At 43.7% G+C, this 25,342-nt stretch overlaps 1 protein-coding gene across 45 annotated transcripts in view; it reads right to left on the reverse strand.

The window, feature by feature from the left end:
- Positions 1–22,150, reverse strand: part of MPDZ (multiple PDZ domain crumbs cell polarity complex component) — a 113,939-nt gene extending 91,789 nt beyond the window's left edge. For 15 of the 45 annotated variants that reach the window (XM_083592656.1, XM_083592653.1, XM_083592651.1 and 12 more), the window contains exons 1-3: positions 21,665–22,146; positions 7,763–7,847; positions 6,182–6,348 (exon numbers count right to left, since the gene is read on the reverse strand). In XM_083592656.1, coding sequence (XP_083448782.1) covers positions 6,182–6,348; positions 7,763–7,778 — 183 coding nt within the window. In that variant the 5' untranslated portion in view covers positions 7,779–7,847; positions 21,665–22,146. Of the gene's footprint in view, positions 1–6,181; positions 6,349–7,762; positions 7,848–16,147; positions 16,226–16,567; positions 16,908–21,664 lie in introns of those variants that run through there. The other 30 variants (XM_083592657.1, XM_083592649.1, XM_083592647.1 and 27 more) reach the window with 8 other exon arrangements.
- Between the last annotated feature and the right edge of the window lie 3,192 nt (positions 22,151–25,342).

Below are 25,342 nucleotides of genomic sequence, written 5' to 3' on the forward strand. Positions count from 1 at the left end.
CTAGAAAAAGTGGAGCACAGCTTCCTAGTATGCCTTTAGATCAGCTGCAGAAGAGAAGAATGAAAACATAACCTTAATTCATCTAATTCAAGATCCTAAGACTTGTTGTTTTTTAATAATGCTTTAGTATAGACTATGGTAGAGTTCTGATGTATTATTGACTACTAACTCGTCCATAGTAATTGATAGTGGCACTCCACTCTAATGATCTTTATTCTTAAAGCTAATTAAAGAAATTGAGTTGCATGTTCAAAAGAGATTAGCTTAATGTGAAAAGACTATGTCAGCCAAAGTGGCTTCTGGTTACTGCATTACAGGGCAGCAGAGGGGGTGGGTAAAACCAAACCAAACAGAAAAATGAGAGAGTAACTCAGGTACAGCATATGGGGGGGGGGGGGGAATTAGCCACTGTGAATCCAATTGGCCAATAGTAAACAATTTAAGTGGCATGACAGCTTCAAGTCATGCAGAATGACACTCTTGTATAAATACCTGTTCAATGAATACACCAATCATTTCTGTAACACTTTCCAACATTCAGTGTGTCCTACATGTCTGGCCTCTTCCACAACCACCCTGTGAGGGCTGAGACATAGCGACTTGCCCAAAGCTAGCACATGAACGTCACAGTCACATAAGTATCTGAATTTTGACCTACTGTACTACTCTGGCTCCAGCTAGGATTAGCGCCTTTCCCTCAAGAAATCCCCAACAGCTTTAGAAATGAGAAGGAACTGAACACGTGCTATTTTTCTCTGCACAGGGAATGGGAAAGATGGTCTGATTAATTTCTGCCTGTTAAATTCACCAGTTCAGGGCAGAGGGCCTTCTGTCAAGGAAAAGGTGGCATTCCCTACTCTCAAACTGATTCTTCCTGGCCTTATTCACATGCACTTGGAGTCAGGGGCACCAGAACCACACAGCTACAGCTTAAGTGTGACCTGGAAGGGACGTGGGTTAAACCACAGAGCCTAAGGCTTGCCGATCAGAAGGTTGGCAGTTCGAATCCCCGCGACGGGGTGAACTCCCGTTGCTTGGTCCCTGCTCCTGCCAACCTAGCAGTTTGAAAGCACGTCAAAGTGCAAGTAGATAAATAGGTACCGCTCCGGCAGGAAGGTAAACAGCGTTTCCGTGCACTGCTCTGGTTCTCCAGAAGCAGCTTAGTCATGCTGGCCACATGACCCAGAAGCTGTACGCCGGCTCCCTCGGCCAATAAAGTGAGATGAGCGCTACAACCCAGAGTCATCCACGACTGGACCTAATGGTCAGGGGTCCTTTTACCTTTTTACCTAGAAGGTAAAGTAAAGGTAAAGGACCCCTGGACAGTTAAGTCCAGTCAAAGGCGACTATGGGATGCAGCGCTCATCTTGCTTCAGGCCAAGGGAGCCGACGTTCATCCCCAGACAGCTTTCTGGGTTCTGTGGCCAGCTTGACTAAACCACTTCTGGTGCAACAGGACATCGTGACGAGTGCCAGAGCGCACGGAAACGCTGTTTACCCTACCACCACAGCGGTACCTATTTATCTACTCATTTTTGAACTGGTAGGTTGGCAGGGCATTATGGGAAATTATGGAAAAGTAAGCCCAAAAAACCTGACACTGCTAGGGACAGAAATTCAAAAAAAAAAAAGATTGCTAAGTTGTTTATGTACGTAATTAAAGCAACTAGCATCCTTTACACTCAAAAATGGAAAAAGGAAGAAGTTCCTACTCAAGAAGAATGGATAAGCAAAGTTATGGACTATGTCAAATCAACAAAGCTAACAGCTAAAATAAGAGAATCAATTGATGATATTTTGTTTTTATTTTTGGAAGAATGGAAGCCCTTTCCGGATTATTTGAACCAATATTATAATTTGAAGAACCCATGAGCAGGATTTGAATTATGAGCAACAGAAAGAATTAGAGACTGTTGTATTACGATTTTTGTTTAAAAAGAGAGAGAGAGGGAAAACAGGATGCAGCAAGAGGGGGATAAGAAAAACATCTCGGAAAATGGGATGGGAAGTCGATAATATAAAAGAATATATTTTTAATATGTATTGGAATTGTAGCTGGAATTTCTGGAAGTTTAATAAAAGAAATTGGGGTGGGGGGGAGAGAAACGCAGGTGTGTGCTCATCCAGATTAAGTATTTCCACAGGAAACAATAGGACTCTCTGAGTGTGTGTATCTGCATGTGATTCAGTTCAGATGTGACATATTCTAAAGTAGCTCAGTGATCATTGCCACACAACAATAATGCCTTTTGTAGTTGTAAGTCATATTTTTCATTGCATATAAACTGTTCTGCTTCACAATAAAAAAAGCCACCGTTAACTCCATGATGAGGTAGCTTTATAGCAAAGTGATTATGTATGTACTGTATGAAAGGAGCATAGCTTTGTTCTATAAATTGCCTTAAGCTAATTTGCCACAATTGCCTTTCCTTTTACTGTATATAACATCTGCAATATTGGCATAATTTGGAAGGAAACAAAAAAAAAACACCCACCACCCTTCGGTGCCACAATATATGATAAAATGTACATTTGGGTAACTTTCACTGCAATCAAATGCTACTTTCTGTATTTTGTTTGAAATGTTACCCAATTAAAAAAAAATCTACTTCAGTTGCATTTATGGAATGTCAGCATTTTAGGCAACAAAATGAGAGTGAGCACTTATTTCAAAAACTTTTGCCTTAACTCACACTGAAAGGAGCGAAGAGAAGGAGAGCAAGGGCAATGAAATTTAGGAGATCCCTGCTTGTTCTTTGTTCAATACACATTCTTTGGTAAAGCATTTCATCTGCAACCTACAGGAGCACAAGTTTTGCTAGGAAGGTGGAGCTAGGGTGTCAATGCATGTAGGAACACATAAAGATGGCGTTGGTTTCTGTGCTTAAAATGGGCACTAACACACAGCGCCACTTAACCTGAGCTCCTATGTGCCAGGTTGATGCTGCATATTGAGTTGGAGAGGGCAAGAGGTGAAGCAGCGATGAAGCTGGCGTGCTGCAAGCACACCAGGAGAGCCAATCCGGTGCTCCTGCTGGTGCCTTTGAACTGCACAAAACTTACAGCCTCCTTGCGCTCCCCTCTCCCTCCCAGTATGCAGGCACAAGTCAGCTGAGGGGAGCTCAGGTAAGCGGCGCAGCCCCACTGCGCTGTCCACTGCTGAAAACAGGGATACTATGACCAAGGTTGAATTTATTGCCTTATATGTATAAAGAAAACTATGCAATTGGATTACCTGATCAAATAGCAATGGAAGTTGCACAAAACTCTTGGAAATTTGAACTGGTCTCAGAACCTAGTTTATATTTATTCTTTTCCAGCCTAAAAAAAGCTGATGGCAACAGTGGCTTCCATGAAAGGTTATGCCTCTAAGGAGTACCATATTTTTCCATGTATAACACGCCCCCATGTATAAGACTAATGCCATCTAGTGTCACATTTGTATAATGCATGCAAAACGCACTTAAAACATTGTATTTGCAGCTGAGTCTTGTGTCCAGCACCTTCTGCACTGACTGTTTATAATTTCCCCAGGATGGAGAAGGTGCTTAGCACAGCGCCATGATTTTAACAGAGGACTTCCGACTTGTGATATCTTTCTCTGAGAGCTCAGTTTCTTAATTGAAGCAACATTGGTACAGACATGGTTCTTAAAAGCAGGAGACAGTCCTGTGGAAGCACTGAACCAAGAGCAATCTGTGACTGGGTAGAAAGACACAGGCAATAGGAGACTATGTATAGGGATTTGAGGTGATCCACGCTGGATGGTTTGGTGTTCAGGGTAATTAAGTAGTTCTGCAATTTACAGAATCCTGTGCAGGTCTACTCAGAAATCAGTCCTGTGTTCAATGGGACTTAGACCCATTTAAGTAAGCGTGCATAATACCACAGCCTCAGAGTAACGTCAGAACTGCCTGCAACAGAACCAGTTGGCCGGTTCTGCTGTTTTTCTTCACATATTTTTTCCCAGTGGAACAGAAGATGAACTCCAGCACTTTTTTTTCCAGCTGGGGCTGTGCACAGGCTACAAATCAAAGGAAAGCAAGCATAGTTACATCTCAATGCAACTCCGGTTGAAGCCACTATCAAAAGAAAGAAAGAAAGAAAGAAAGAAAGAAAGAAAGAAAGAAAGAAAGAAACCACTAAGGAAGTAGAAACAGGACTTAAAAGGGGTGCACGTGAAGACAGGCTAGACCCCTTACACTGCAGTCAGTAATTTTCCACCCTGCAAAATCTATCTTCAAACTTGTATGAAAAAAATTTGAAGAATGTCACCCAGCCAAGGAAAGGGATTTTTCTCATTAGCACAGCTTTGAGCTTTTCCAGTGGAGGAGGGGAAGCAAGCACTGTTGGAGCGAAGGCTGGATTGCCAACACTGAGTGGTGGTTGCGGTTGTTTTTATTTGAATATTTAAATATTCCAAATTATAAACAAAAGCCAAATGAAGACTTAAGAAGTTCGTTATATCACAAGAGCAGAATTTATTTTTATTTCTTTTAGTTTTGTCGTTGCTCCCTTATCTTCAAACACCGGGCTTTTGCTATGGCATCAGACTTAGAAAAACGGACAGAGTGGGAACGCTCAGAGGGAAAATATGCGCTTGCTTTTAGCTTGCTGACATGCAAATGAGTGCTGAAGGCTAAGTACCAGTTTCTCTCTCTGAAAGAGAGAATTGATTCAGTTTGGTTTAGTCCCTAGCTGTTGGGATTTTCTTCCTACTTATCTTGCTTACTTTGCATTTTAAAATCCTCAACATAAGCAACAAATCTTGTTTATTTTAATGAAAAGGCTTACAAGGCAACCTATCAACAGGCATCTGAGCGCCAGTTATAAAACATCCACGCTTAAGTGAAATGTTCTAAACAAATAACTAAAAACTCCTTAAGCTTTGGTTCTTCCAGCCCTTTAGCATGCAGACAAGGAAGCTCCGTATCTCATCAAATGAATTCTTTCCCAACTATGCCCAAAAATGCACGTATGTTTTTTTTAAAAAAAATACATAGCGCAGAAGAGTAAAGGCACTGTAATAATGATAACAGAATGTAATAAGCCATGTTATACGTGGATGAGCAAAGATGCTGTTGCTTCTAGCAAAAGAAAAAATAGAAGTACAGTAAAAGATTTTTATGTTTTCATTTCTTCAAAAGGTGGCCAATGGCTGAGATATATAGCAGTAATACTAATGTTATACTAAATTTGTCATAACCCAGTCAGATGAGCGGGGTACAAAGAATAATGTTGTTGTTGTTGTTGTTATACTCGCTTCAATGCACCAGATTTAACTAAATAAAACAGATGTGTGACAATTGCCTCTAGATTTAAACTATGACCAGCACCTCACACATTTGTGTTCCACTCATTTGAGTGAAAACCAGGCATGTTAGACTACAAGTCTACACTCACCTAACTGAGGATCAGGCCCCTTGAACTCAATGGGATTTACTTCTGAGTGGGCATGTATAGTTCTGCACTGTTAGCGATTCATATTCCTTATGACAACTGCATTCCATTCTTATCACATTCCTGATAATGGCTGGAGTCAGGCCTTCATTACGAATGGTATGTTTCCACAGGCATGCGTCACATAACTCAAGGCAGGGCTTAACACCAGCATTCTTCTGTGTTGCACAAGTTAGCAAACGGTTGTAACATTTTTAGCAATAATAATTTTATTGTTTTATCTTTTATGCAAACCACTTTGAAGTCTTTGCGGTATCCAAATTTTGTGAAATATATATATATATATATATATATATATATATATATATATATATTCGTCTCACAATGTCAGTGCAAATGTAAAACTTCTCTTTTATTTCCAGCAGCTAAAAATAAGGTCAAAGAATGAATCCCCACAACTCTCAAGCTATTCTGACAGAGGTTAAATGGCACCGTTCTTCACAAAAAACCTTGGGGGAAATAGTGTGTGATACCAGTTATCCTAATTTCAGTAGTAACAGTATTCCTAAAGTTTACAGGTTTACCTATAATCAGTATTCAGTGAGAAAACTGCATACATTAACTTTAAGAAGGCCAAACTTGCTAAGTTACAAGGAAAATTTTGGACATTTTTACTGTTTGGTGTCTATTTTTGCAAGCTGTTCAGAGTGTTATCAGATAAAAGGATTTGACAAAGTCGTATTGGCATTTCCTCTTTCCCCTGGAGATGTTACCATCCTACCTGATCTCTTGATTGTGGAAGAGAAGCCTGAAGGTTGAGGATTTGATTGAACAAAGGACTTTGCAGCACTGATTTCAGTAAACTCAGTTTCTCTTCATTTGCTGTATCACCTCGTTCCCGTAACTTAGCTTGCAGGCGTTCCACTGCCTGGAGGGCCCGGTGAGTATCTGAAAGAATATTCCCTATTACTTGGTACCCTTAATATGCATATATACTGTTAGGCATAGATGCTTACATGCTACTTTATCAGCTCTTAAAACAAGATGGAAATATGGATGTCTCCACACACTTTTTTTAAACATCCGGTTTAGTGAAAATTGCATCCAATTGCCCTGTCATAGCACAACGCCAGCAGAATATCCATTTAATTATACTTATAAGTGACTGTGTTTTAGCTTTCTACAGTTAACCCATGGCCCAAATGGATTCTGATTTCCTGGATGAATTTTTATCAGGGAGCTAACACAAAATGATGGATGCACCATTGTTTTGAAGCTCAGGAATGTATAGTCCTCCTTTCCAGACAATAGTAATCATATGGCCCAATCACTGATTGATGGATGCACCAATAACATTGTCCAATCATTCTCCTCTATCCATATATGTGAATGTCCTTCCAACCATACTACTTGAGACATGGCTTTGTTCCATCCGAAATGCCTTTGAAGGCCCCTGTTTATTTTGTCTTGCCCTTTGGCCTTCTGTTCCAGATTGAGCCACAGCTGTCTTCCACATCCAGGGCCTGCTCACCTTGCTTCATTGTTCTACTATCTGCTTCAGGTGTTGGCTTAACTAATGAGGTCAACTTCAGCTCTTCCTTGGACACCAACACACATCTGCAAGAGGCCATAGCTGAATATGCTTTACATGCAGATGGCTCCAGGTTCAATCTCTAGCTAAAAATTAGCAGCTAACAGGCAGTGTTTGAAATAAGCCAAGCACCAGGTGCATTTTGCACCTGGCTATCGGTCACTTGCGACCCAGTGAAGATGCCAGGGCGCCAGAATGTAACCTGGCATTTACACCATCTAGAGGTGCATCTTCACTTCACTTTCCCCACCCCACTGCCATGCTTTAGGTTGTCAAAGTTCTTAACCTAGTTCAAGGTAGTCATCTGAGCTAGCCAGATGTTTAACTGAGAATCAATCGCAGTCAGTATATCATTTGAAAAATGAGACACTGGAGCCGGCTTGCCCCAAAATGGCAACTAGACATTCCATTTTGGCGAATATAACCTTGGTTTAAGGGCCATTTGTTTCTAACAATGCTAACAGGGCTGGTAAATAGCTCTGCCTAAGACCTTAGAGAGCTGCTCCTAGTCAAGAGTACTGTGCAAGATGGACCAATGACCTCACTTGGCATAATACATCTTCATATAGATCTATAAGCATTTCTTGCCAGCAGTCTTAGACATTAATCTCCACCAGGACTTCATCTCAGTGAACTGTTTACCAATGAACGTCGCACGTATTTCTCCTGAATTTGGATAAACACGAGGAAACACAGTTCACCATAGCTCTTTAAAAAGAGAATGAAAAGGGTTTGTTAAGTATGTAAATGTGTTTTGGTATCATGTCTTACCTATTGTTTCAAACATGGCCTCCACTTGCTTAATTTATACTTCACCAAACAGCAGTCAGCAGCTCAAGGTCTTCCTACAAGAGAACTGTGGGAGGAAGAAAGATTTTAAACACTAAGCTGTAAAAACAGGAATTTAAAACTACTATGTCAGAACCATACCCCCGCCCCGACTGACTGATCTAGCAGAATCTCAATCAATCGCTTCTTATTTCTGTATTAGTTGTAGTCCAAAAAGTGAACAACAAGCTAATTAGATACCTCATCTCAAACGTTTGCGCAGTTGTCGTGTCACTGCAACGCCACAGTGATGTTGTGTTGTAAGAGATTGAACTGGCACTCTGTCCTAGGCAATTTACTAGCACAGGCGTACAACAATAGCTTCTTTTTATTTAAATGCTAACAAACATTATGCTGCAGTATTCAAAATGCAGGTTCTAAAACCCACTATGCAAACTCTCATGAAGAGATGGAGGAAAAGAGGGGCAGAGAAAGTGGGGTGCTGCAGAAATATGTAGCTGTAGAAAACAGAAACAATATGGCTGCTTTTCTATGCTCCCCATAACCACTGGGCAACTTTTTTTTTTGCTTGTTTTTCACCAAAATAAATAATTCAAGGGAAATTATACACAGCTGCAAAGACAAACAGAAAGTGCAACACACACATAATATAAAGAAAACACCATCACTAATGAAGGCAGGGCAAGTCCCTGGATTTTGCAACTCTGTTACCTACAACACACCATCCCATGCTATTTGACTGAACCTTCGGCATTTCGTTAAAAAGGCATGTATCCTGCAATTCCCCTCCAATAGCTGTGAGAATTCTTTTTGTACTTGAACACATAATTTCCAAACAGAAGTTTCACCGTGCTTCATTAAACCGGTCCTCTTAATATTTCACAAATCCATTTTCGAATAAATACCTCGGGGGAACTATAAGGCTTACAGCATCAGATTAACAAACATGCGATGCCAAAGATAGAAGGTGCAGTAACAGGCTTTGCCTTGCAGCCCTTACTGCAGGCAATGGCATTTCTCAAGTCTTACTGGAATTAACACTGACAACCAGGCCCCACGTGTTCATTAGGTAGGCTGGACTTCGCAGGGAAGCAACCTCCCATTGGGATGGAAGAGAGGAAGCTTTTTGTGTGCAAGTGCCACGTTATCAATTTTACAGAGGCCAGCGAATGGCAAAAGGAACAGATTTGTAAGCTGATCACCCACACAAAGAGGAATGAACCATTCAGGCATTCACACTGAGATGCAAATTGCCTTACACATACAGTCAGACTTCTTTACCTGAGCCCCCATTATCAAATGAGAGGATGAAATTAGATATTAAGTGAGGCATCCTACTTATACATCCCTAGGATTCTTCTAGACAGAGCTACACAATATTAGGGAAGTGTGTGTATATTAAGCATCTGTGATCACACCATGTAAACACAAAACTTGGTATCTGGTCATCCAGCAAGTTCCTGTGCCTTTTGTTGTTTTGTTTTAGAGGAAGCCTCTAGCCCTTCAGCTACAGAGATAAGTGATGGTGAGCTAAATAGCCGAAGACAGATGAATGACTGTGCACATCTTCTAAAGTTCAAAGGTAGAACTGTTCTAGAAGGCACACAGGTGCTCCAGAACAGAACTTCAGAGAACGAGCAAAATTGCACAGGGAGGGGGAAATGGGCCAAAATCACCTCTTCCTTCCATTCAGGGGAACGTTCTGTGAACAGACCTCCGCTCACACATTTCTGGACCCAACCCACTGTAAATAAATTAAATCCACTGCGAGCAACACTTCGCCGTGAGTTCAAATGAATTCATACTATATATGAAAGCAAATCAACATGCCTTTCCTTCCGGGAGATGCCCAAAAAGCAACACAAACATTTCGTCTGCCTTGCCAATCACTCTTTTGTAGTGTTAAATGCTTTCATGCAAATATATTTGGGTTGGCAGCATCAAGCCCCATTCAAGTGTTTGATCAACATGATTAACCATTTCATGAAGGAAGGGAGTGGAGCTGGGCCTGTGGCCACTAGCCCCACCCCGATGCATATGCACAGCAGCGGAGCATATGCCCGCACTGCCAGGGGTGGGCACATGGGGCAGTCCGTGGCCAAGAAGAGCATGTGGCAGCTTTGCCGCTCACTCTCCCCCTATTCTCTGCTACCAGGTCAGGCCAGGCACGCCTCACCGTGGCTGAGGTGCAATGCTCTCTGCCTTGAATGGGAACCCTATGTGATCAGCAGGCTTCCTGCCCAATGTGGAGATGGAGGCTGCCCATGCAGTACTGAATCCTGATCTCCATAAGAACAGAACCCCAAAGCTTGGGTGTTGTTGCATCACCAACAGAGACACAAGGTAAGTTTGGGATCAGAGAGAGCACCCTTACTTTTCTCCCTTTTGCTAAAATCAATACATATTCTCGAGGACAGTACTGTTAATCCAGATGTTTCTCTAAACTAGGGTTTATGTTCAAGAAATCCTGGACATGTCCTCTTTTGGGGGGGCCAACAGGTTCATCCTAGGTGATGTTTTACATTTCAAAAGAAATATTCAGGGTTTGTTGGTTTGTTTATGGGGTTTTTGGTGCAGGCACAGAGTAGCTCAGACTTGGTCTCAGGCGCCGCAGCCCTGTGTGCCTATTTCTCCAGCTCAGGCTGGCAGTGGCTCGGGCTGTCCTCTTTTTTTGCTCTTCAAGATATGACAACCCTACTCTAAACACAACTGAAATCTCAGAAGTTTTTCACAGCCTCCTTTTTTCATTCTCACTCCCACGCAGCTCAAATCACATTTTAGAAACCTTTCTGTGCATGAGTATTTGCATCAGGATGTGGAGACACATTAAGATGTGCATGCTATTTAAAGCATACTTTAGTTATGCTCCACCCACGCTCAGATGAGCATTCCCATCTGTGGCTTTAGCTGATGATACTCAAAAGGAAACTTGTTTAGACATATAGGTCCCCTTGCTGCATCAGGTTAAATTTATAAAATGATGACTATTTTACATCCAAAGTTAAGGCACATGCAAGAATATGATCTATTCTCAAACTGTGATGCATAATAACCATGAAATATGGTTGCTACTTTACCTGTTCAATACTGTAACTGATTGTTCCTTGCATAACCGTGGGGCACTATTTTTTGTGATGACATGTTCTTTAAACACACACAAGATTCTGCTCATAACTAGCATTTTTGAGCCCACTATCTTGTTTCTCAGCAAGCAATGCAACTTGGTCACTGGTCTTATCAAAGCTTGGAGAGGTTAAAGCAATGCAGAGTAAATGCAGTGATAAGACAAAGTTTATCACAGTTAATGGATAAATGAATTGCCTGAATCAAGTCACTATATTGGAAACCCAACTGCCTAAAAAGTGTGGGGGGGGAGTATGAATTGTTTTACAGAGTGGTTGTGATGCTAAAACAAGATATGAACTGTAAAAGGTTTTAAAAACTGTTAATGGTAATTAATAAAAACCTCACAAAAGTACAAATAAAAGATAAAAGACATGATCACTATTATTTTATTTCTTATTTTATCAATACTTGTAGAATATTCTAATTGTTATAGGAAATATTTTTTATTGTAAACAATTTATTGTAAACTCAAATTATACAGCCAATTTATTCCTACTTTTATATGCACTTTGAAAAAGTACACCAGGAATGTGACAAGTGCAGTATTTATATAAGTAATATATTTATCAATGCATTTAACTGATCTGCATCTGGGGAAATCTGCTTAAACATATATCCACAAATACACAATTAAACTATGACACAAAAGAGTTCATACAATTACTATAAATCTATCAAAACCAGTAAAATGCTATTTAAGATGTGAAATTTCTGAAGGGCAAAAATTGACCATTTCCCCAATCAAATATAAAAGGCATAGGAAAAGGGTAAAAGCCTTGTAAAATTATTCAGTAGGCAAAGCTAAGCAAAACAAAACAAGTGTCTACATAGATTCCCTTGATTAGTAAGAGAAAAATCCATTGGGATTTATTCATTAAATAACCACTGATATTTAATATTCTGATATTTTGTATATTCTGTCCCTTTTTCTGGTATCTGTGACATTAACCACATGAACTGGCTTGTGTGCACTGGATTTTTCACCCATATGCTCTGTTTAAAAATGATGCCCACAAGTATCTATCCCATAATGTCAGAACTGCTTTAGGAGGGCATGACACACTCACTTCAAATCTGAATAAGATTCAATAACACATATCATCCAATCAGTGGCGTAGCGTGGGTTGTCAGCACCTGGGGCAAGGCAAGTGAGAGAGAGTGAGTGAGCCAGGTAGGGGCAGAGAGCTGCGAGTGCGAGCGCGCCCCCCCCCAGATGTTGCGGCCGGTGCGGCCGGCCCCCCCTGCACCCCCCACGCTACGCCACTGCATCCAATACAACCTACTGATAATTCAGCGCATTTGAAAATATCTGGCAAAAATTCCATGAAGCAAAACATGTCCATCATGGTATCATCAAACAGCAAAGGCAGGGGTGAGCAGTCTTGCTCCCGAGTCCTTGTGCAGTTTAGGGATACACACCAATATACTCCTGCACACCATCTAGAAACATAGTTGCATTACAAAACCAACTTTTCTGCTTTGCTTTTTTATTGCTCTGTTGTTTTTGTTTATTTATCTGGCTTAATATAAAACAAAATCTGCCACCAAAGTAAAATTTGTAAGTAAAGTATCCTGTTGCTTCTAACTACCTGGCAAATAAAGCTGATCACTTAACAGCACTAACATACACTCATATTTGCAGAAATTCATTGCAGTTATTAATAATTGATTGTGCTAGCTTTGTTTCCTAACAGTTAATTTTGGGTTCTGTAATAAATGTAAGGCTGCCTTTACTACTGTTCAAAAAAACCATTTCTTTAAATATTGATCATGATTTAACCAGTCAACATCTCCATTCACCTCTGACGGTAGAAAAGAAAGCTGCATATATAAATTTCAGATAAATAAATAAATTCAAAATAAGTGAAAATATTTTTCTTATACAAACTAATAAACACACAGCGCACTGTTGCTAGAAGCTCTAGGATCAGAAAGCAATAATGAAACATCAAAAGAATTCACATTAAAAATATTTAAGCAGCTGATTTACATAATCCAATTGATTTCATGAATACCATGTTAGAATTCTCATGAATACTCTTGTTAGAAACCCATAAGTGTTTGAATTTGAATTTTATTACTGCAAGCTGGGTCTGGTCAAACCTAAATCTAAAAATTAAAGTATAATCTGGGCATTAGAAGATACTAACCTACTAAACATTCAGACTAAATTGTCATAGAAAAGGTTCAGTGCTCTCATGCCTATGGATGTCAAAAAAAACATAGGGAGGAGACAAGAGGTAAAAGCTATCTATACCAGCATTCAGAGCGGCACTTTTCTGCTTTCCTAAAGCTGATATTGACCTTGGCTGTCCTAATGCAGATTTCTATTTTAACCCAAGACAAGAAGAATGTATTTCAATTCTTTATGGGAAAGCATGTCAACAGAAGGTTCAGGGCACGCATTCATCAAATTCAGTGGCATTCATAAATGTAAATGTCTATTTCTCTGTTAATTATAAAGAGCACAGGTAACAACAGCGATCTAACAAAACATAAGTTTCTGTTTTGACACAGAATGGTTTCTTCACTTCAATCACACCAAGGAAAAAGTCCTAAACATTTCGCTAAAACTAGGCCTTCTTAATTTCAGTCTTCCTTTCTTCCCAACAAAACCCAGCTCAAACCTACACTTTCTGGCATCATAGCTAAAATGAAAGCACAGCCATATTCTAAGTTTGCTGGAATTTTATAGCAAACCATTTTGATAAAGTGGCTTTCAAAGCAGTTTGCATGCCAGTATGCTAAAACCCAGAACTTTCCCTCACCATCTACTACCATGGTAAAAAGCACCTTAGAAGGGGAGCCAATTCACGCAATCATTTTGCCACACGAAACTGCCCCTTTGGCTTGCAAAGACACTGTAGAGCTCAAGCGTTAACCATGCCTAATTCTGTTTAGGATTGGGGGTTTGGTATTATGGGCAAATAACATCCTCCTGATCTTTGCTCATGCAGAAAGCTAACATGCTACTACAAATTTTTGCTCAATACAATACTGGAGGCAGGTCCATCTGCACGCATGTGCCTGTTTAACTTCCAAGTGCATGGAGCTTGTCCCTGTACAGGACATACCACTATTTGTCCTTAATCTGGACTTCTTACAACTCAGTTCTCAGAATTGTTTGCTGGCCCAACAAGTCATTGCAAATAGGTTGCAACGCCCACCATCTGTTCAATGTGACAAAACATGTCACTGTAGCAAAGCAGGATAAACAGCCAGATACAAAATGACTTCAAGTCAACTACAACAGCCTAACTTGCTTATTGAAAAGGCTGCCTACCACCTTTCCTCCTTAGGTTTAGAGTGTAGTTTTGTCATCGGCAAAGAAAAGAAAACTTACTAGACCACACTAAGATCCATTAATATGCTGACATTCATTTCAGTGAGTGCACTGAACTGCTTACTGGAGAGGAGACTGCCATAAATAATCAAGCACAGTTCTCCAAAATGTCATGTGAGCCTTTCTTTAAAATGGGTGCTATATTATCAAGAAAATACAATACATCTTTGCTGACAGGGTCATGCTACACAGAACCCAAGCCTCTTGTCCTCCTATCTGTAAAAACGCTGGAGACAAATTCTCGGTACCGCCATGCAGTATTTATACTGTACTATAGTTATTCACTAGTCCATAAAAGCCTTTGGAAAAACTAAATTAAGAAACACCACAAACAAAAACAAAAAAGCATCTACCATTTGAAGTTTGATTCTAATTGTATTGCACAAAACACCTACAGATCTGCATGATTACTTGAAGAAAGAATTCACTCCTTATTTGCACTCTTGTGAATTATTCTAGATCCACACTTTAAAGATAGCCACATGATCTCCAGAGAGTAGCACAGAGATAGTTGGCAAGAAAGAAAGAAAGAAAGAAAGAAAGAAAGAGCTAATGATTAAGATAGATAGTGCATTACTTTAACTTAACAGTCACAATGTGAAAGAGAGTTAAGTGAACTGAAGTGCACTTCAGCTCTGAACTGGGTCTTTGGTGCTTACTGCATTAATTTCAAAAACACTGAAATGGTGTTTTCCATACACTACTTCTACTGACCCCCTCTTGCTTTGAGCAAGCGTTGCTGCATCATGTGTCCAGCAGAATGGGAACATGCCACACAAATATTAAGGGCAGTGGGGACTATGTTCACACACCGACTTTGATCAGGACCATTTTACACATTAGTTGTACTTTAACACAGGGGATTATATGAATTCCCGTGCAATTAATATGTTGAGCAGCGACTGACGTTTGGGCCTTTTCAGCATGAGATGTAAAAGCAGCTGGGTGTGCAGGATAACACCTATACCGGGTTGCTTACTTCGCTCCTGCATATACACAAAGTCAATACTCTTCTGCTCCAGGCTAATCCAATGTGGAGTAATGATCTAGTCCTTAACTGTGTGCTCCCAGCAGACTAAAACCCTACCCATTCAAGCACACCAAAAGTGTGAGGATTGTGCATTTCTCTACTTTTTTTTCAACCAGTCATTTTAAACACAAGGAGGGTGGGAATAAGCCTTGTTAAGCAACGCTTAGCCAAGGGAAATGATCCTGAGTGTGTGTAGCCGCAACCACAACTAACCCTCATTGTTCCGCTCCCAACAAGGGCAAAGGCGGAGTTCTCGGCTCGCTTTAGTTTAAGGTTACCAGATTATTTTTCAATGAATCCGGGGACACTTTTCAGCTTCAATGGATTCTGTATGGGGGACTGATTTGTAAATCCGGGGACTGTCCCCGGGAAACGGGGAAGTCTTACATTAGTTCTCTCCGGTTGCTTTCACAGAATATGAAATATGAAAGCGACAAGTCTGGCTCTTTCCGACTCTGGGTGATGCTCCTTGGCATCCTCGCTCCCTGCACGCTCCACTGCGCATGCAAACGGAGCGCATCTCTCCCCCCCCCCCTCCCCGCATCTTCTCCTCTTAGCAATGCAAGTTCCTTTCCATTTGAACTCCCTGGGTTCGCCTAAGGGGAGAAGAGAGGATGCTCGCTGCTCCCCGGTGCCCCCCCACCCCCACCCCCCCAAAAAGCAAAGGCGTCGCATTGATCCCGAGTGTTTCTGGACGGTAAAGGGAGCTGGGAGAGCGACGGGAAGGAAGGGAAGGCGAGCAGGGAGCGTGACCGCAGGAAACTCCTCGCCAGAGGAAAGGGAGGGGGGAGACGGAGCCCAGCAGGCCAGGCCGGGGAAGGCGCGCTTTGGTGGGCCTCCCCATCCCTCCTCCTCCTCCTCCTCCTACCCGCGGCAGAGGCTGAAGCAGAACCGGCCCGTCGCATCCCTCCTGCTCGTCCAGCCGCCGAGTGAAGACCCGCCCCCTCCCTCCCCCCCGGCAGGTCCCGCTGCTGGAACCGGGCCAGCGCCAGCAGCTCCTGCCCAAGAAGCAACAGGCGGCCTTCGCTCCGCCAGCCGGTCTCCCCCCGCCCCACGCAGGCCAGGCCTGGCCGAGCCCTCCGCGGGCGCAGCGGCGCGCACGGCCCCCCTTCTCTCCACCCCCCTGGAAAAACGAGGCTGGCCGAGAGAGGCTGGCGCCCCCCACCCCCGCCAGCAGCGCAGCCGACCGAACCGGGATGCTCCGTTGGGGGGGGGGGAGGGGGAAGGGAGGTTCCCAAAAGACAGGAAAGAGCGAGATCCAAGGAGGGGGTTTTACGCAGCGCCTCACAGTTGCAGCAGCAGCAGCGCCGGTGGTCGAGTGCGGGTCCCGCGAGGAGCTTGCGCCGCCCCTCCGGCCTGACCAGCTGCCCCTCCGCCTCGCCCCGAGCCCGGCTGGGCCGAGGGTGACCCTCGCCCTCCCGAAGTTCAGCCGAGGGCGTCGCGGGGAGGGGGGGCGTCTTTTGTCCGTCTCCGGGGAGGGGCGGGTGCCGAGAGAGACCCGCTTTCTCTCTGCCGGGCGAGGCCCCCTCGGCGGCTCCTTTTGCGCCCTCGGAGAAACGCGCGCCGGTTCCCAGGACCCTGAATCCTGCGGCGGCAGTTGCCCTATTTTCCCCGAGGCTGCTCTGGGAGGAACGAAGCGCGCGGGCGGCGGGAGGGAGGGAGAAAGCGAGGGTCGGATTCGGCCCAGCTCTCCTCTCCAACACGTGTTAAGAAGTTTCTTCATTCTCTCCCCACCCCGCGCGCCCCATTTCGCCATTAGGTGGGTAGCTACCGGGACCACTTTTCGGTCACGGTGCCTCAACTTTGAAACCCCCTCCCCAATCTTCTAGGGGCCAGGTTACCTTCTCCCCACCCCCAATGAGGGGGACAGACCCCTTCCCAAAAAAAGTTAATGGGCAAAGCCATTCAGATGCTCTGTGTGCGCGCCCTGTCATGGGATCTGTTATGCCAGCTGGGGCTTACCTGCGCCCCCTCCCCCCCAAATAATATTTTATTCAAGTTGGCACCCCTGCCCCCAGTTTGCCTGGCTGACCAGAGTGTTTTCTTTGAAGCACCAGGTATATTTTTTTAACGGGATATTAATTGTCCTGCTAATTATGCAGCTGGCTGCTTGCTCTGCTGCTGCTTTCAACTTCCAGGAATCTTTCACGTTTTGGTCTTATGAGAGCCTCATGGCAAGATTTGATCAACAGGCAGTGATAGAAATCTGTTTTAGTGGATGAATGAATACATAGCATTAACTATGCCTGAAGAAGAAGAAGAAGAGGAGGAGGAGGAGGAGGAGGAGGAGGAGGAGGAGGAGATTGGATTTGATATCCTGCTTTATCACTACCCTAAGGAGTCTCAAAGCAGCTAACAATCTTCTTTCCCTTCCTCCCCCACAACTAACACTCTGCGAGGTGAGTGAGGCTGGGAGACTTCAGAGAAGTGTGACCAGCCCAAGGTCACCCAGCAGCTGCATGTAGAGGGGCGGGGAAGCGAATCTGGTTCACCAGATTACGGGACTACCGCTCTTAACCACTACACCACACTGGCTCTACATAGAACAGTCTATGTAGGTCAAAAGACTGCTTCCAGTATTTTTAGGATGTTAGGCCACCATGATGCTGCCTCTTCCTCCAAATATTTTCAGTCAGTACATTTAGGGCTGATGTTATGCGTATTTGTGTAGGGGTACTGTAAACCCACAATTTATTTTAATTTATTTATTGCATTTATAGAGCACCTTTATCTTAGAAGGATCTCAGGGTGGTGCAGTGGTTCTCCCCCTCCGCATTTCTTCCTCACAGCTACAGCTGGGCGAAACCTGGTTTTCAACATCACAATATATTACCAGCTAAGCATCGTGATATAGTGATATATCACAATGTCTGAAACAAGGATGGAACTATGTAGAAGCATGAGCTGGCTTCACAGTTTTCCCCACGTTGTGATTTTTTGCATCCCATTCAATCAAAACACAATGAGGTCAATGTTGGGTGGGATTACCAAAGTCTCTCCCCCCCCCATGCCCTCCCACTTTCCTCTGCTTATTATTGTTGTTGTTGTTGTTGTTGTTGTTGTTGTTGTTGTTAATTGATAAGAGCTTAAACCTGAATACACACAAAGTGAATGTGTATAAGTTGTGGGCTTACTGTACACCCCATTGAACTGCAAGGAATGTAAACATGTATAGGATTTTGCTGTAAAAGGCCTACATCAAAGAAAACCATGAATATTCTTGGGAATAACAGATATAACTTTTTATCTGCAATATTTTAATATCTATTGTTATGGACCTTACAGGAGTTGGTGTTTTCATTTCAAAAGCTTGTGTTTTAGTTATAAAAGAAGATACTGCAGAAAAAAAATGGAAATAATAAAACTATGTTCCCCTTTCTGCCACAACTTTTTCTACTTAATATAAAGGCAGTCAATGTGGTCTAATACTTAAAAGAGTGTTGGCCTAGGATCTGGGAGACCAGTTTGAATCCCAAAGGGTTACCTTGGGTCACTTACAGTCTTTCAGCCATTTCTCCTTCACAGGGTTGTTGTGAAAATAAAATGAGGAGGGCGAGAATTGTATGCCCTACCTTGCAGTCATTGGAGGAAAAGTGGGATATAAATGTAATTAAGTAAAAATTAATTAATCAATTAATTAATATTGGTAGGAAACAGCTTTGGGAGGTTTAACAGTCTCAGCATGCCTTGCCTTGTTGCCAATAAAAGGGAATGGTTTCACTTAATGTATTTAAATCATGTCACTGAAGCAATTTTCTTTTCTTGGCAGTATAAACTAGAGACTACATCAGTTGGGTATGACAAGAGTACAACAATTCTGCACCAGAGTACATATACTGTACAGTCACTGAACTCTGCATGTGAATACTGTACAAATGTACCCCCTAAACTGCTTGTGTATCCAGGTGCAGAGATTGTACATGTGTTGAATATAACATGTGAACACACCCGTAATCTGGGCTTCTTACAACTCTTTGCTCAAACCTGTTTGCTGGCCCAACAAGTCAATTGCAATGGGTTGCAATGCCCACCATCTGTGCAATGTAACAAAACATGTCACTGTAGCAAAGCAGGATAAACAGCCAGATACAAAATGACTTCAAGTCAACTACAACAGCCTAACTTGCTTATTGAAAAGGCTGCCTACCACCTTTCCTCTTTAGGTTTAGAGTGTAGTTTTGTCATTGGCAAAGCAAAGAAAACTTACTAGACCACACTAGGATCCATTAATATGCTGGCATTCACTTCAGTGAGTGGACTGAAATGCTTACTGGAGAGGAGACTGCCATAAATAATCAAGCACACTTCTCCAAAATGTCACGTGAACCTTTCTTTAAAATAGGTGCTATATTATCAAGTAAATACAAGACATCTTTGAAGACAGGGTCATGATACACAGAACCCAAGACACTTGTCCTCCTATATGTAAAAACACTAGAGAGAAAGTCTCTGTACTGCTATGCAGTGTTTATACTGTACTATAGTTATTCACTAGTCCATAAAAGCCTTTAGAAAACTAAACTAAGAACCGCCGCAATCAGAAACAAGAAGCACATAGCATTTGAAGCTTCATTCTAATTGTATTACAGAAAAAGACATACAGATCTGCACAATTAGTTGAGGTCAGAATTCACCCATTGTATGCAATACTGTAAATCATTCTGAATCGACACTTGTAGAGATAGTCAAATACGTCAATTTATATAAGTAAGCCTACGAAGTGTCTGACACTGCAGTCTGGTAATCTCTACACAATACCACAGAGATTACAGTGGTTGGGATTTTCAGGAAAGCTAATGATTTAAAATAGATAGTGCACCACTAAAACTCAATAGTTGCAATGCAACGGAGAGCTAAGTGGACTGAAGTGCACTTAAACTCTGAACTGGAACTTTGGGGCTTACTACAGACATGCATTTATTTTGAAAACACAGAAATAGTGTTTTGCATAGACTGGCCCCTTCTTGCTTTGGGAAAGCGTTGCCGAATCATGTTTCCAGCAGAATGGGCACATCATGATACAAATATTATAAGCAGTGAGGACTATGCTCATACACTGGTTTTGATCACGACCATTTGACACATCAGTTATTCCTTAATACAGAGGGGTTGCTATTAATTCCCCCTCAATGATCATCAGCTGATTATCGGGCATTTTCACTGCGAGATAAAAGGAGTGGATTTATTAGCACGTGCAGGATGTCTGTACGGTTTTGCTCACTTTACTCCTGCCTACACACCAATAAACTCTTCTATTGCACGCTAATTGTATCTGAAGAAAATATCAACTCCTTATCTTTGTGCTCCCAGCTATTACAACAGGTTAGAAACCTAGCTCTACCTATTCACGTGCACCGAAAGAGAGGGGCTATATTAATCTTTCCGCCGTACTTCCAACACAACATCAGCCTTGTTAAACAACGCCCAGCCCAGGTTAAGGCGGAGTTCTCGCCTCCCTTTCGTCCTCTTCAGCTGTTTCCACGGAGGAGGGCGAAAAAGCGAAGCTAGCCAGACCTCCTTCAACTGGGGATGATGATGCTTCCTTGGCATCCTTCGCCCCCCAGCCCGCTCCACCGCGCATGCAAACGGAGCACATCTCCCCCCCCCCAAAAAAACCCCTTCTCAACAAGGCAAGTTCTTTCCCGTTCGCAGCTCCTCAGTTCGCCTAACGGGAGGGGAGAGGATGCTCGCTCCCCGGTCCGCCCCCCCTCCCAAAAAGCAAAGATGTTGCATCTAACTGCGCAGCACGACCAACCCCAAGTGTTTCAGGGCGATCAAGGGAGCGGGGCGGGGGGGGAAGAGAGAGAGACCAGAGAGTAGGAACCAGAGCTGCTTGGGAAGGCGAGCAGGGAGCGTGACCGCAGGAAACTCCTCGCCCGAGGAAAGGGAGGGGGGAGACGGAGCCCAGCAGGCCAGGCCGGGGAAGGCGCGCTTTGGTGGGCCTCCCCATCCCTCCTCCTCCTCCTCCCCGCGGCAGACGCAGAACCGGCCCGCCACATCCCTCCTCCTCGTCCAGCCGCCGAGTGAAGACCCGGACCGAGACCCGCCCCCTCCCCTTCCCCCCCCCCGGCAGGTCCCGCTGCTGGAACCGGGCCAGCGCCAGCAGCTCCTGCCCAAGAAGCAACAGGCGGCCTTCGCTCCGCCAGCCGGTCTCCCCCCGCCCCACGCAGGCCAGGCCTGGCCGAGCCCTCCGCGGGCGCAGCGGCGCGCACGACCCCCCTTCTCTCCACCCCCCTGGAAAAACGAGGCTGGCGCCCCCCACCCCCACCAGCAGCGCCCCCCTTAATGCTCCCGACCGAACCGGGATGCTCCCTTAGAGGGGAGGGGAGGTTCCCAAAAGACAGGAAAGAGCGAGATCCAAGGAGGGGTTTGCGCAGCGCCTTACAGTTGCAGCAGCGCCGGTGGTCGAGTGCGGGTCCCGCGAGGAGCTTGCGCCGCCGTTCCGGCCTAACGAGCTGCACCTCCGCCTCGCCTCGCCCCGAGCCCGGCTGGGCCGAGGGTGACCCTCGCCCTCCCGAAGTTCAGCTGAGGTTCAGTCTTTTGTCCGTCTCCGGGGAGAGGCGGGTGTCGAGAGAGACCCGCTTTCTCTCTGCCGGGCGAGGTCCCCTTCGGCTCCTTTTGCGCCCTCGGAGAAACGCGCGCCCGGCCGATGAATCCGGCCGGGCTCTCCTCCCCCGGCCCCGGCTCTCCTAGCCGCTCCCGGCCAGGCAACTATCTCGGCGCCGCCGGAGCGGGCGCTGCTTGCTGGGAAGGAGCCATGACAACAGCAGCAGCAACAGGAGGGGCCGCCAGGTGTCCCGCGAAGCCGGCGGGAGGCCAGATGGTCCTGCGGCTGCTGCCGCAGGAGGCGACTCCAAAGGGGTGAGGGGTCTTCGCCCCCCAAAAAAAATATTTGAGGGGACTGCACCCCCCCCCAATTGATGGGCACGGTAATTCAAATGGCGCTTGTGTCCTGTCATGTGATTGATTATGCAGGGGGGCTGATTACCTGATACCCCCCCTCGATATTTTATTTATGTTGCCATCACCAGCAGATGCCCTACTTTCTTCGCCACTTCTCTGGAAGGAAAAGGCCTGGGGAAAGAGGGAAATACAGGACAAGATGCCTGCCATATTTTGAGTTGATGTGCAACCAACTTGTTGCAAGCCACCCCAATCTCTGTTTTGTTTTGTATATTTTTTTTATTTATTTTCCATTTAATAATATACATTCACATCATTGTTATCCACTTCAGTTCCCTGGCTCTTTAGAGTCTATGGACTTACTTCCCGCCAGCCTGATGGCTTTCAAAATTAACCTTTATAATTGCATTTTGTATGTTTTCCAATTCTAATTACACTCATTACAAAATAGCTCAAAATTTAAATAAATATAGAAAGGTAGAAAAATTCTCATTACAAGTATTCAGACAACCCTGCTAGTCATGTTAGTTGCTTACAATAATCTTTCAGATATTGTATATATTTACTCTTTTGGAATACTTGATCATGCTGGTTTCAGATTTTTCTTGTCAGCTTCGCCAGTTCTGCAAAGTCCATCATCTTCATCTGCCGCTCTTCTTTCATTGGTACTTCTTGTTGTCTCCATTTTGGGGCTGAGAGAATTCTTGCCGCAGTTGTTGCATATATAAACAGTCTTTTATCTTCCCTTGGTATCTCTTCACCCACTATACCCAATAAAAAGGCTTCTGGTTTTTTAATAAAAGTATTTTTAAACATTTTCTTTAACTCATTGCAGCAGGCCACCGCAATCTCTGAGTGGTGTGAGATTCTGGAGGTTCTGGGCAATCACCCAGGGTTTGAGTTTCCTTCAGAGTGAGGCAGAAACCATGGGGTCTTTAGGATATATGGTTTGGTTTACACATGAATACAATCTGGCCCTACCATAGAGGTGCAGGAACTGGTTTGTTCTCACTGGATGCTGAGCTGCCAAAAGCTGTATTCTCAACTCTGGCATTTGTCTTTCTAACTAGCAGGAAGTTGAGCAGCGGGTTGTATTAAGCCATTTCCTTTGTTCCCTTAATGGCCATTTCCTAGGCCATCACCTCACCAGGAAGACTATTCCATGAAGTCATTAGAAGGGTCTGGCACACAGCCTACCCACTTCCAACCTGGTAATATATATTGCTGCGAGTTTGGGGGGGGTGTCAGACTCCCCTAAATCCCTGGACCCAGTAAGTGTTAGAATTTAATTAAGCCTCCTGATCCCCCGGATCCAGCAAAGGTTAAAAGACAAGGCAGGCTACTTGCCTTATGATGTAATCACCTGGGAGATGAGCCATTAAGAGAGAACAAAGGAAAAGATGATGGGCCATTAAGAAAGCAAAAGAGAGGGGACTCTGTGCAAGAGGGCAAATGGGTGGGGCAGCTCCTCCAGCTCTTAGATAATCAGGAGGACAGAGTTTTGAGCAGACTTTGCTGTGATGTGACCTAGAGGGAGAAAGCTTGAAGGCCGGAAAAGCAGAGGGAGAGCCATGGGTGATTTCTTCTTGAACCCAAGGATGCAGCTGTGGCAGAAACCCCAAGGAGGTTCGTTTGGTGCCTTCATTATACATCTTTAGGTGCCAGGCAGAAACATTCCTCTTCTACCAAGCCTTTGACTGATTAACATGCTACAGCCTTTTAAATGTGTTAATATATATATTGATGGTGATGATGATGATGAACCTCTTGGGGTTAATGCTAATGTTGTGAACCCCTCCATCAAAGGCTCAGGTTGTATATATGTGTAAATAAGCCATATCACATAAAGACACCACAGTCTCATCTGTGCCTCATTTCCAAAGGAAACACAGACCCTGGGTAAGTGCCTGGATCTCATACTGCCCTGAGATCAAGGTGATGTTCAACAAAAGCTTGTTGACTGAATAAACCGTATATTAAATATTGGAATGGAGCCAGAGGAAAGCCTCTGGAAGCCTAAATTCCCTTAAGTTCAAACGGGCCAATCAGAGGCCCTTATTTCTGGTCAGTGCCTTTCTGGTTGGCCAGACATTGTCTGCTTTCATGCCTGGCTGGCCAGGGGGGCATTTAAGTCAGTCGTGCTGAACGCCCCCAGTGCAGTCGGCAGAAGAAGCAACCACACTTGAGTAGTCAAAGTGCTGTGGGAAAGTCTACTTAAATTTGTTCGGTCAATAGATAACTTTCATTACAAAATTAGAAATTTGCATTTAAGGGCAGTTCCTTTCAACTCCTGCATAAAGCATCTTCAAGGAATGAAAGTTAGCTGTTTTGGTAACACGCTGTTTACTACTGAGAAAAGTTAGAATTCAGAACTTTGCTGTTTGGGATCCATTCCATATTTTGGATTATTGTACTGGCAAGTTCAGCACATTAGTTTCACTTACTGGAGCAGCTATTTTGGCATCGGTGTTGCATAGATTTGCATATTTAAGAGGTTCCCCCCCTTTTTTAAAGAACACAGCTTCCTCTGGTACATAACTCCATAACTCTTAATTTTCTACTGGAGGTTACACGTGTGCCTGGAGTAAAAAATAAAAATAAAAAATACAGCCCTTAAGGTAGAGCAATTTGAAAAAAAATCATTAAAGGGATGTTAATTATTTATAATTGCAAAACAAAAATAAGTAGAAAGTGCAGGAATATAAAGGATAAATTCTGTATATGCAAACATGATTGTTTCAAACCATAGGCCTTGCCCTTGGCAGAGTGGTGAATCCAAATAAATGACAAAGCCCATTAACATTATCATAGATCATTCAGACACAAAATACCTAAAAGGAATGTCTGGTTTGGCCAGATTAAGGCTACTTTAAAAACAGTTCTGCTTTCCCAAGGTGACCACAGATTTGTCATGCTCCAGTTGCAGACTTCTGGATCCAAAGTTGTTTCTGCTGAAAGAACTCAGGGGTCACAGTCCAGGTGGAACATGTGACTCTGTGAAGCTTAGCAGTGCAAAAGTTGCTTCTGCATTCAGAGATGCACTCTGCCCCAACACCGCTTTAACATTTGGACTGTGAGGCAGATGGTGCTTAGATGAAAAATAACTGATTAAATCAATGACATAACATGGTGAAGCAAATTCACAGTGGCCTGAATTTTG

Source organism: Podarcis filfolensis (genome assembly GCF_964270895.1).
Source record: "Podarcis filfolensis genome assembly, chromosome: 17".
In the NCBI taxonomy this organism is placed as follows: Eukaryota; Metazoa; Chordata; class Lepidosauria; order Squamata; family Lacertidae; genus Podarcis; species Podarcis filfolensis.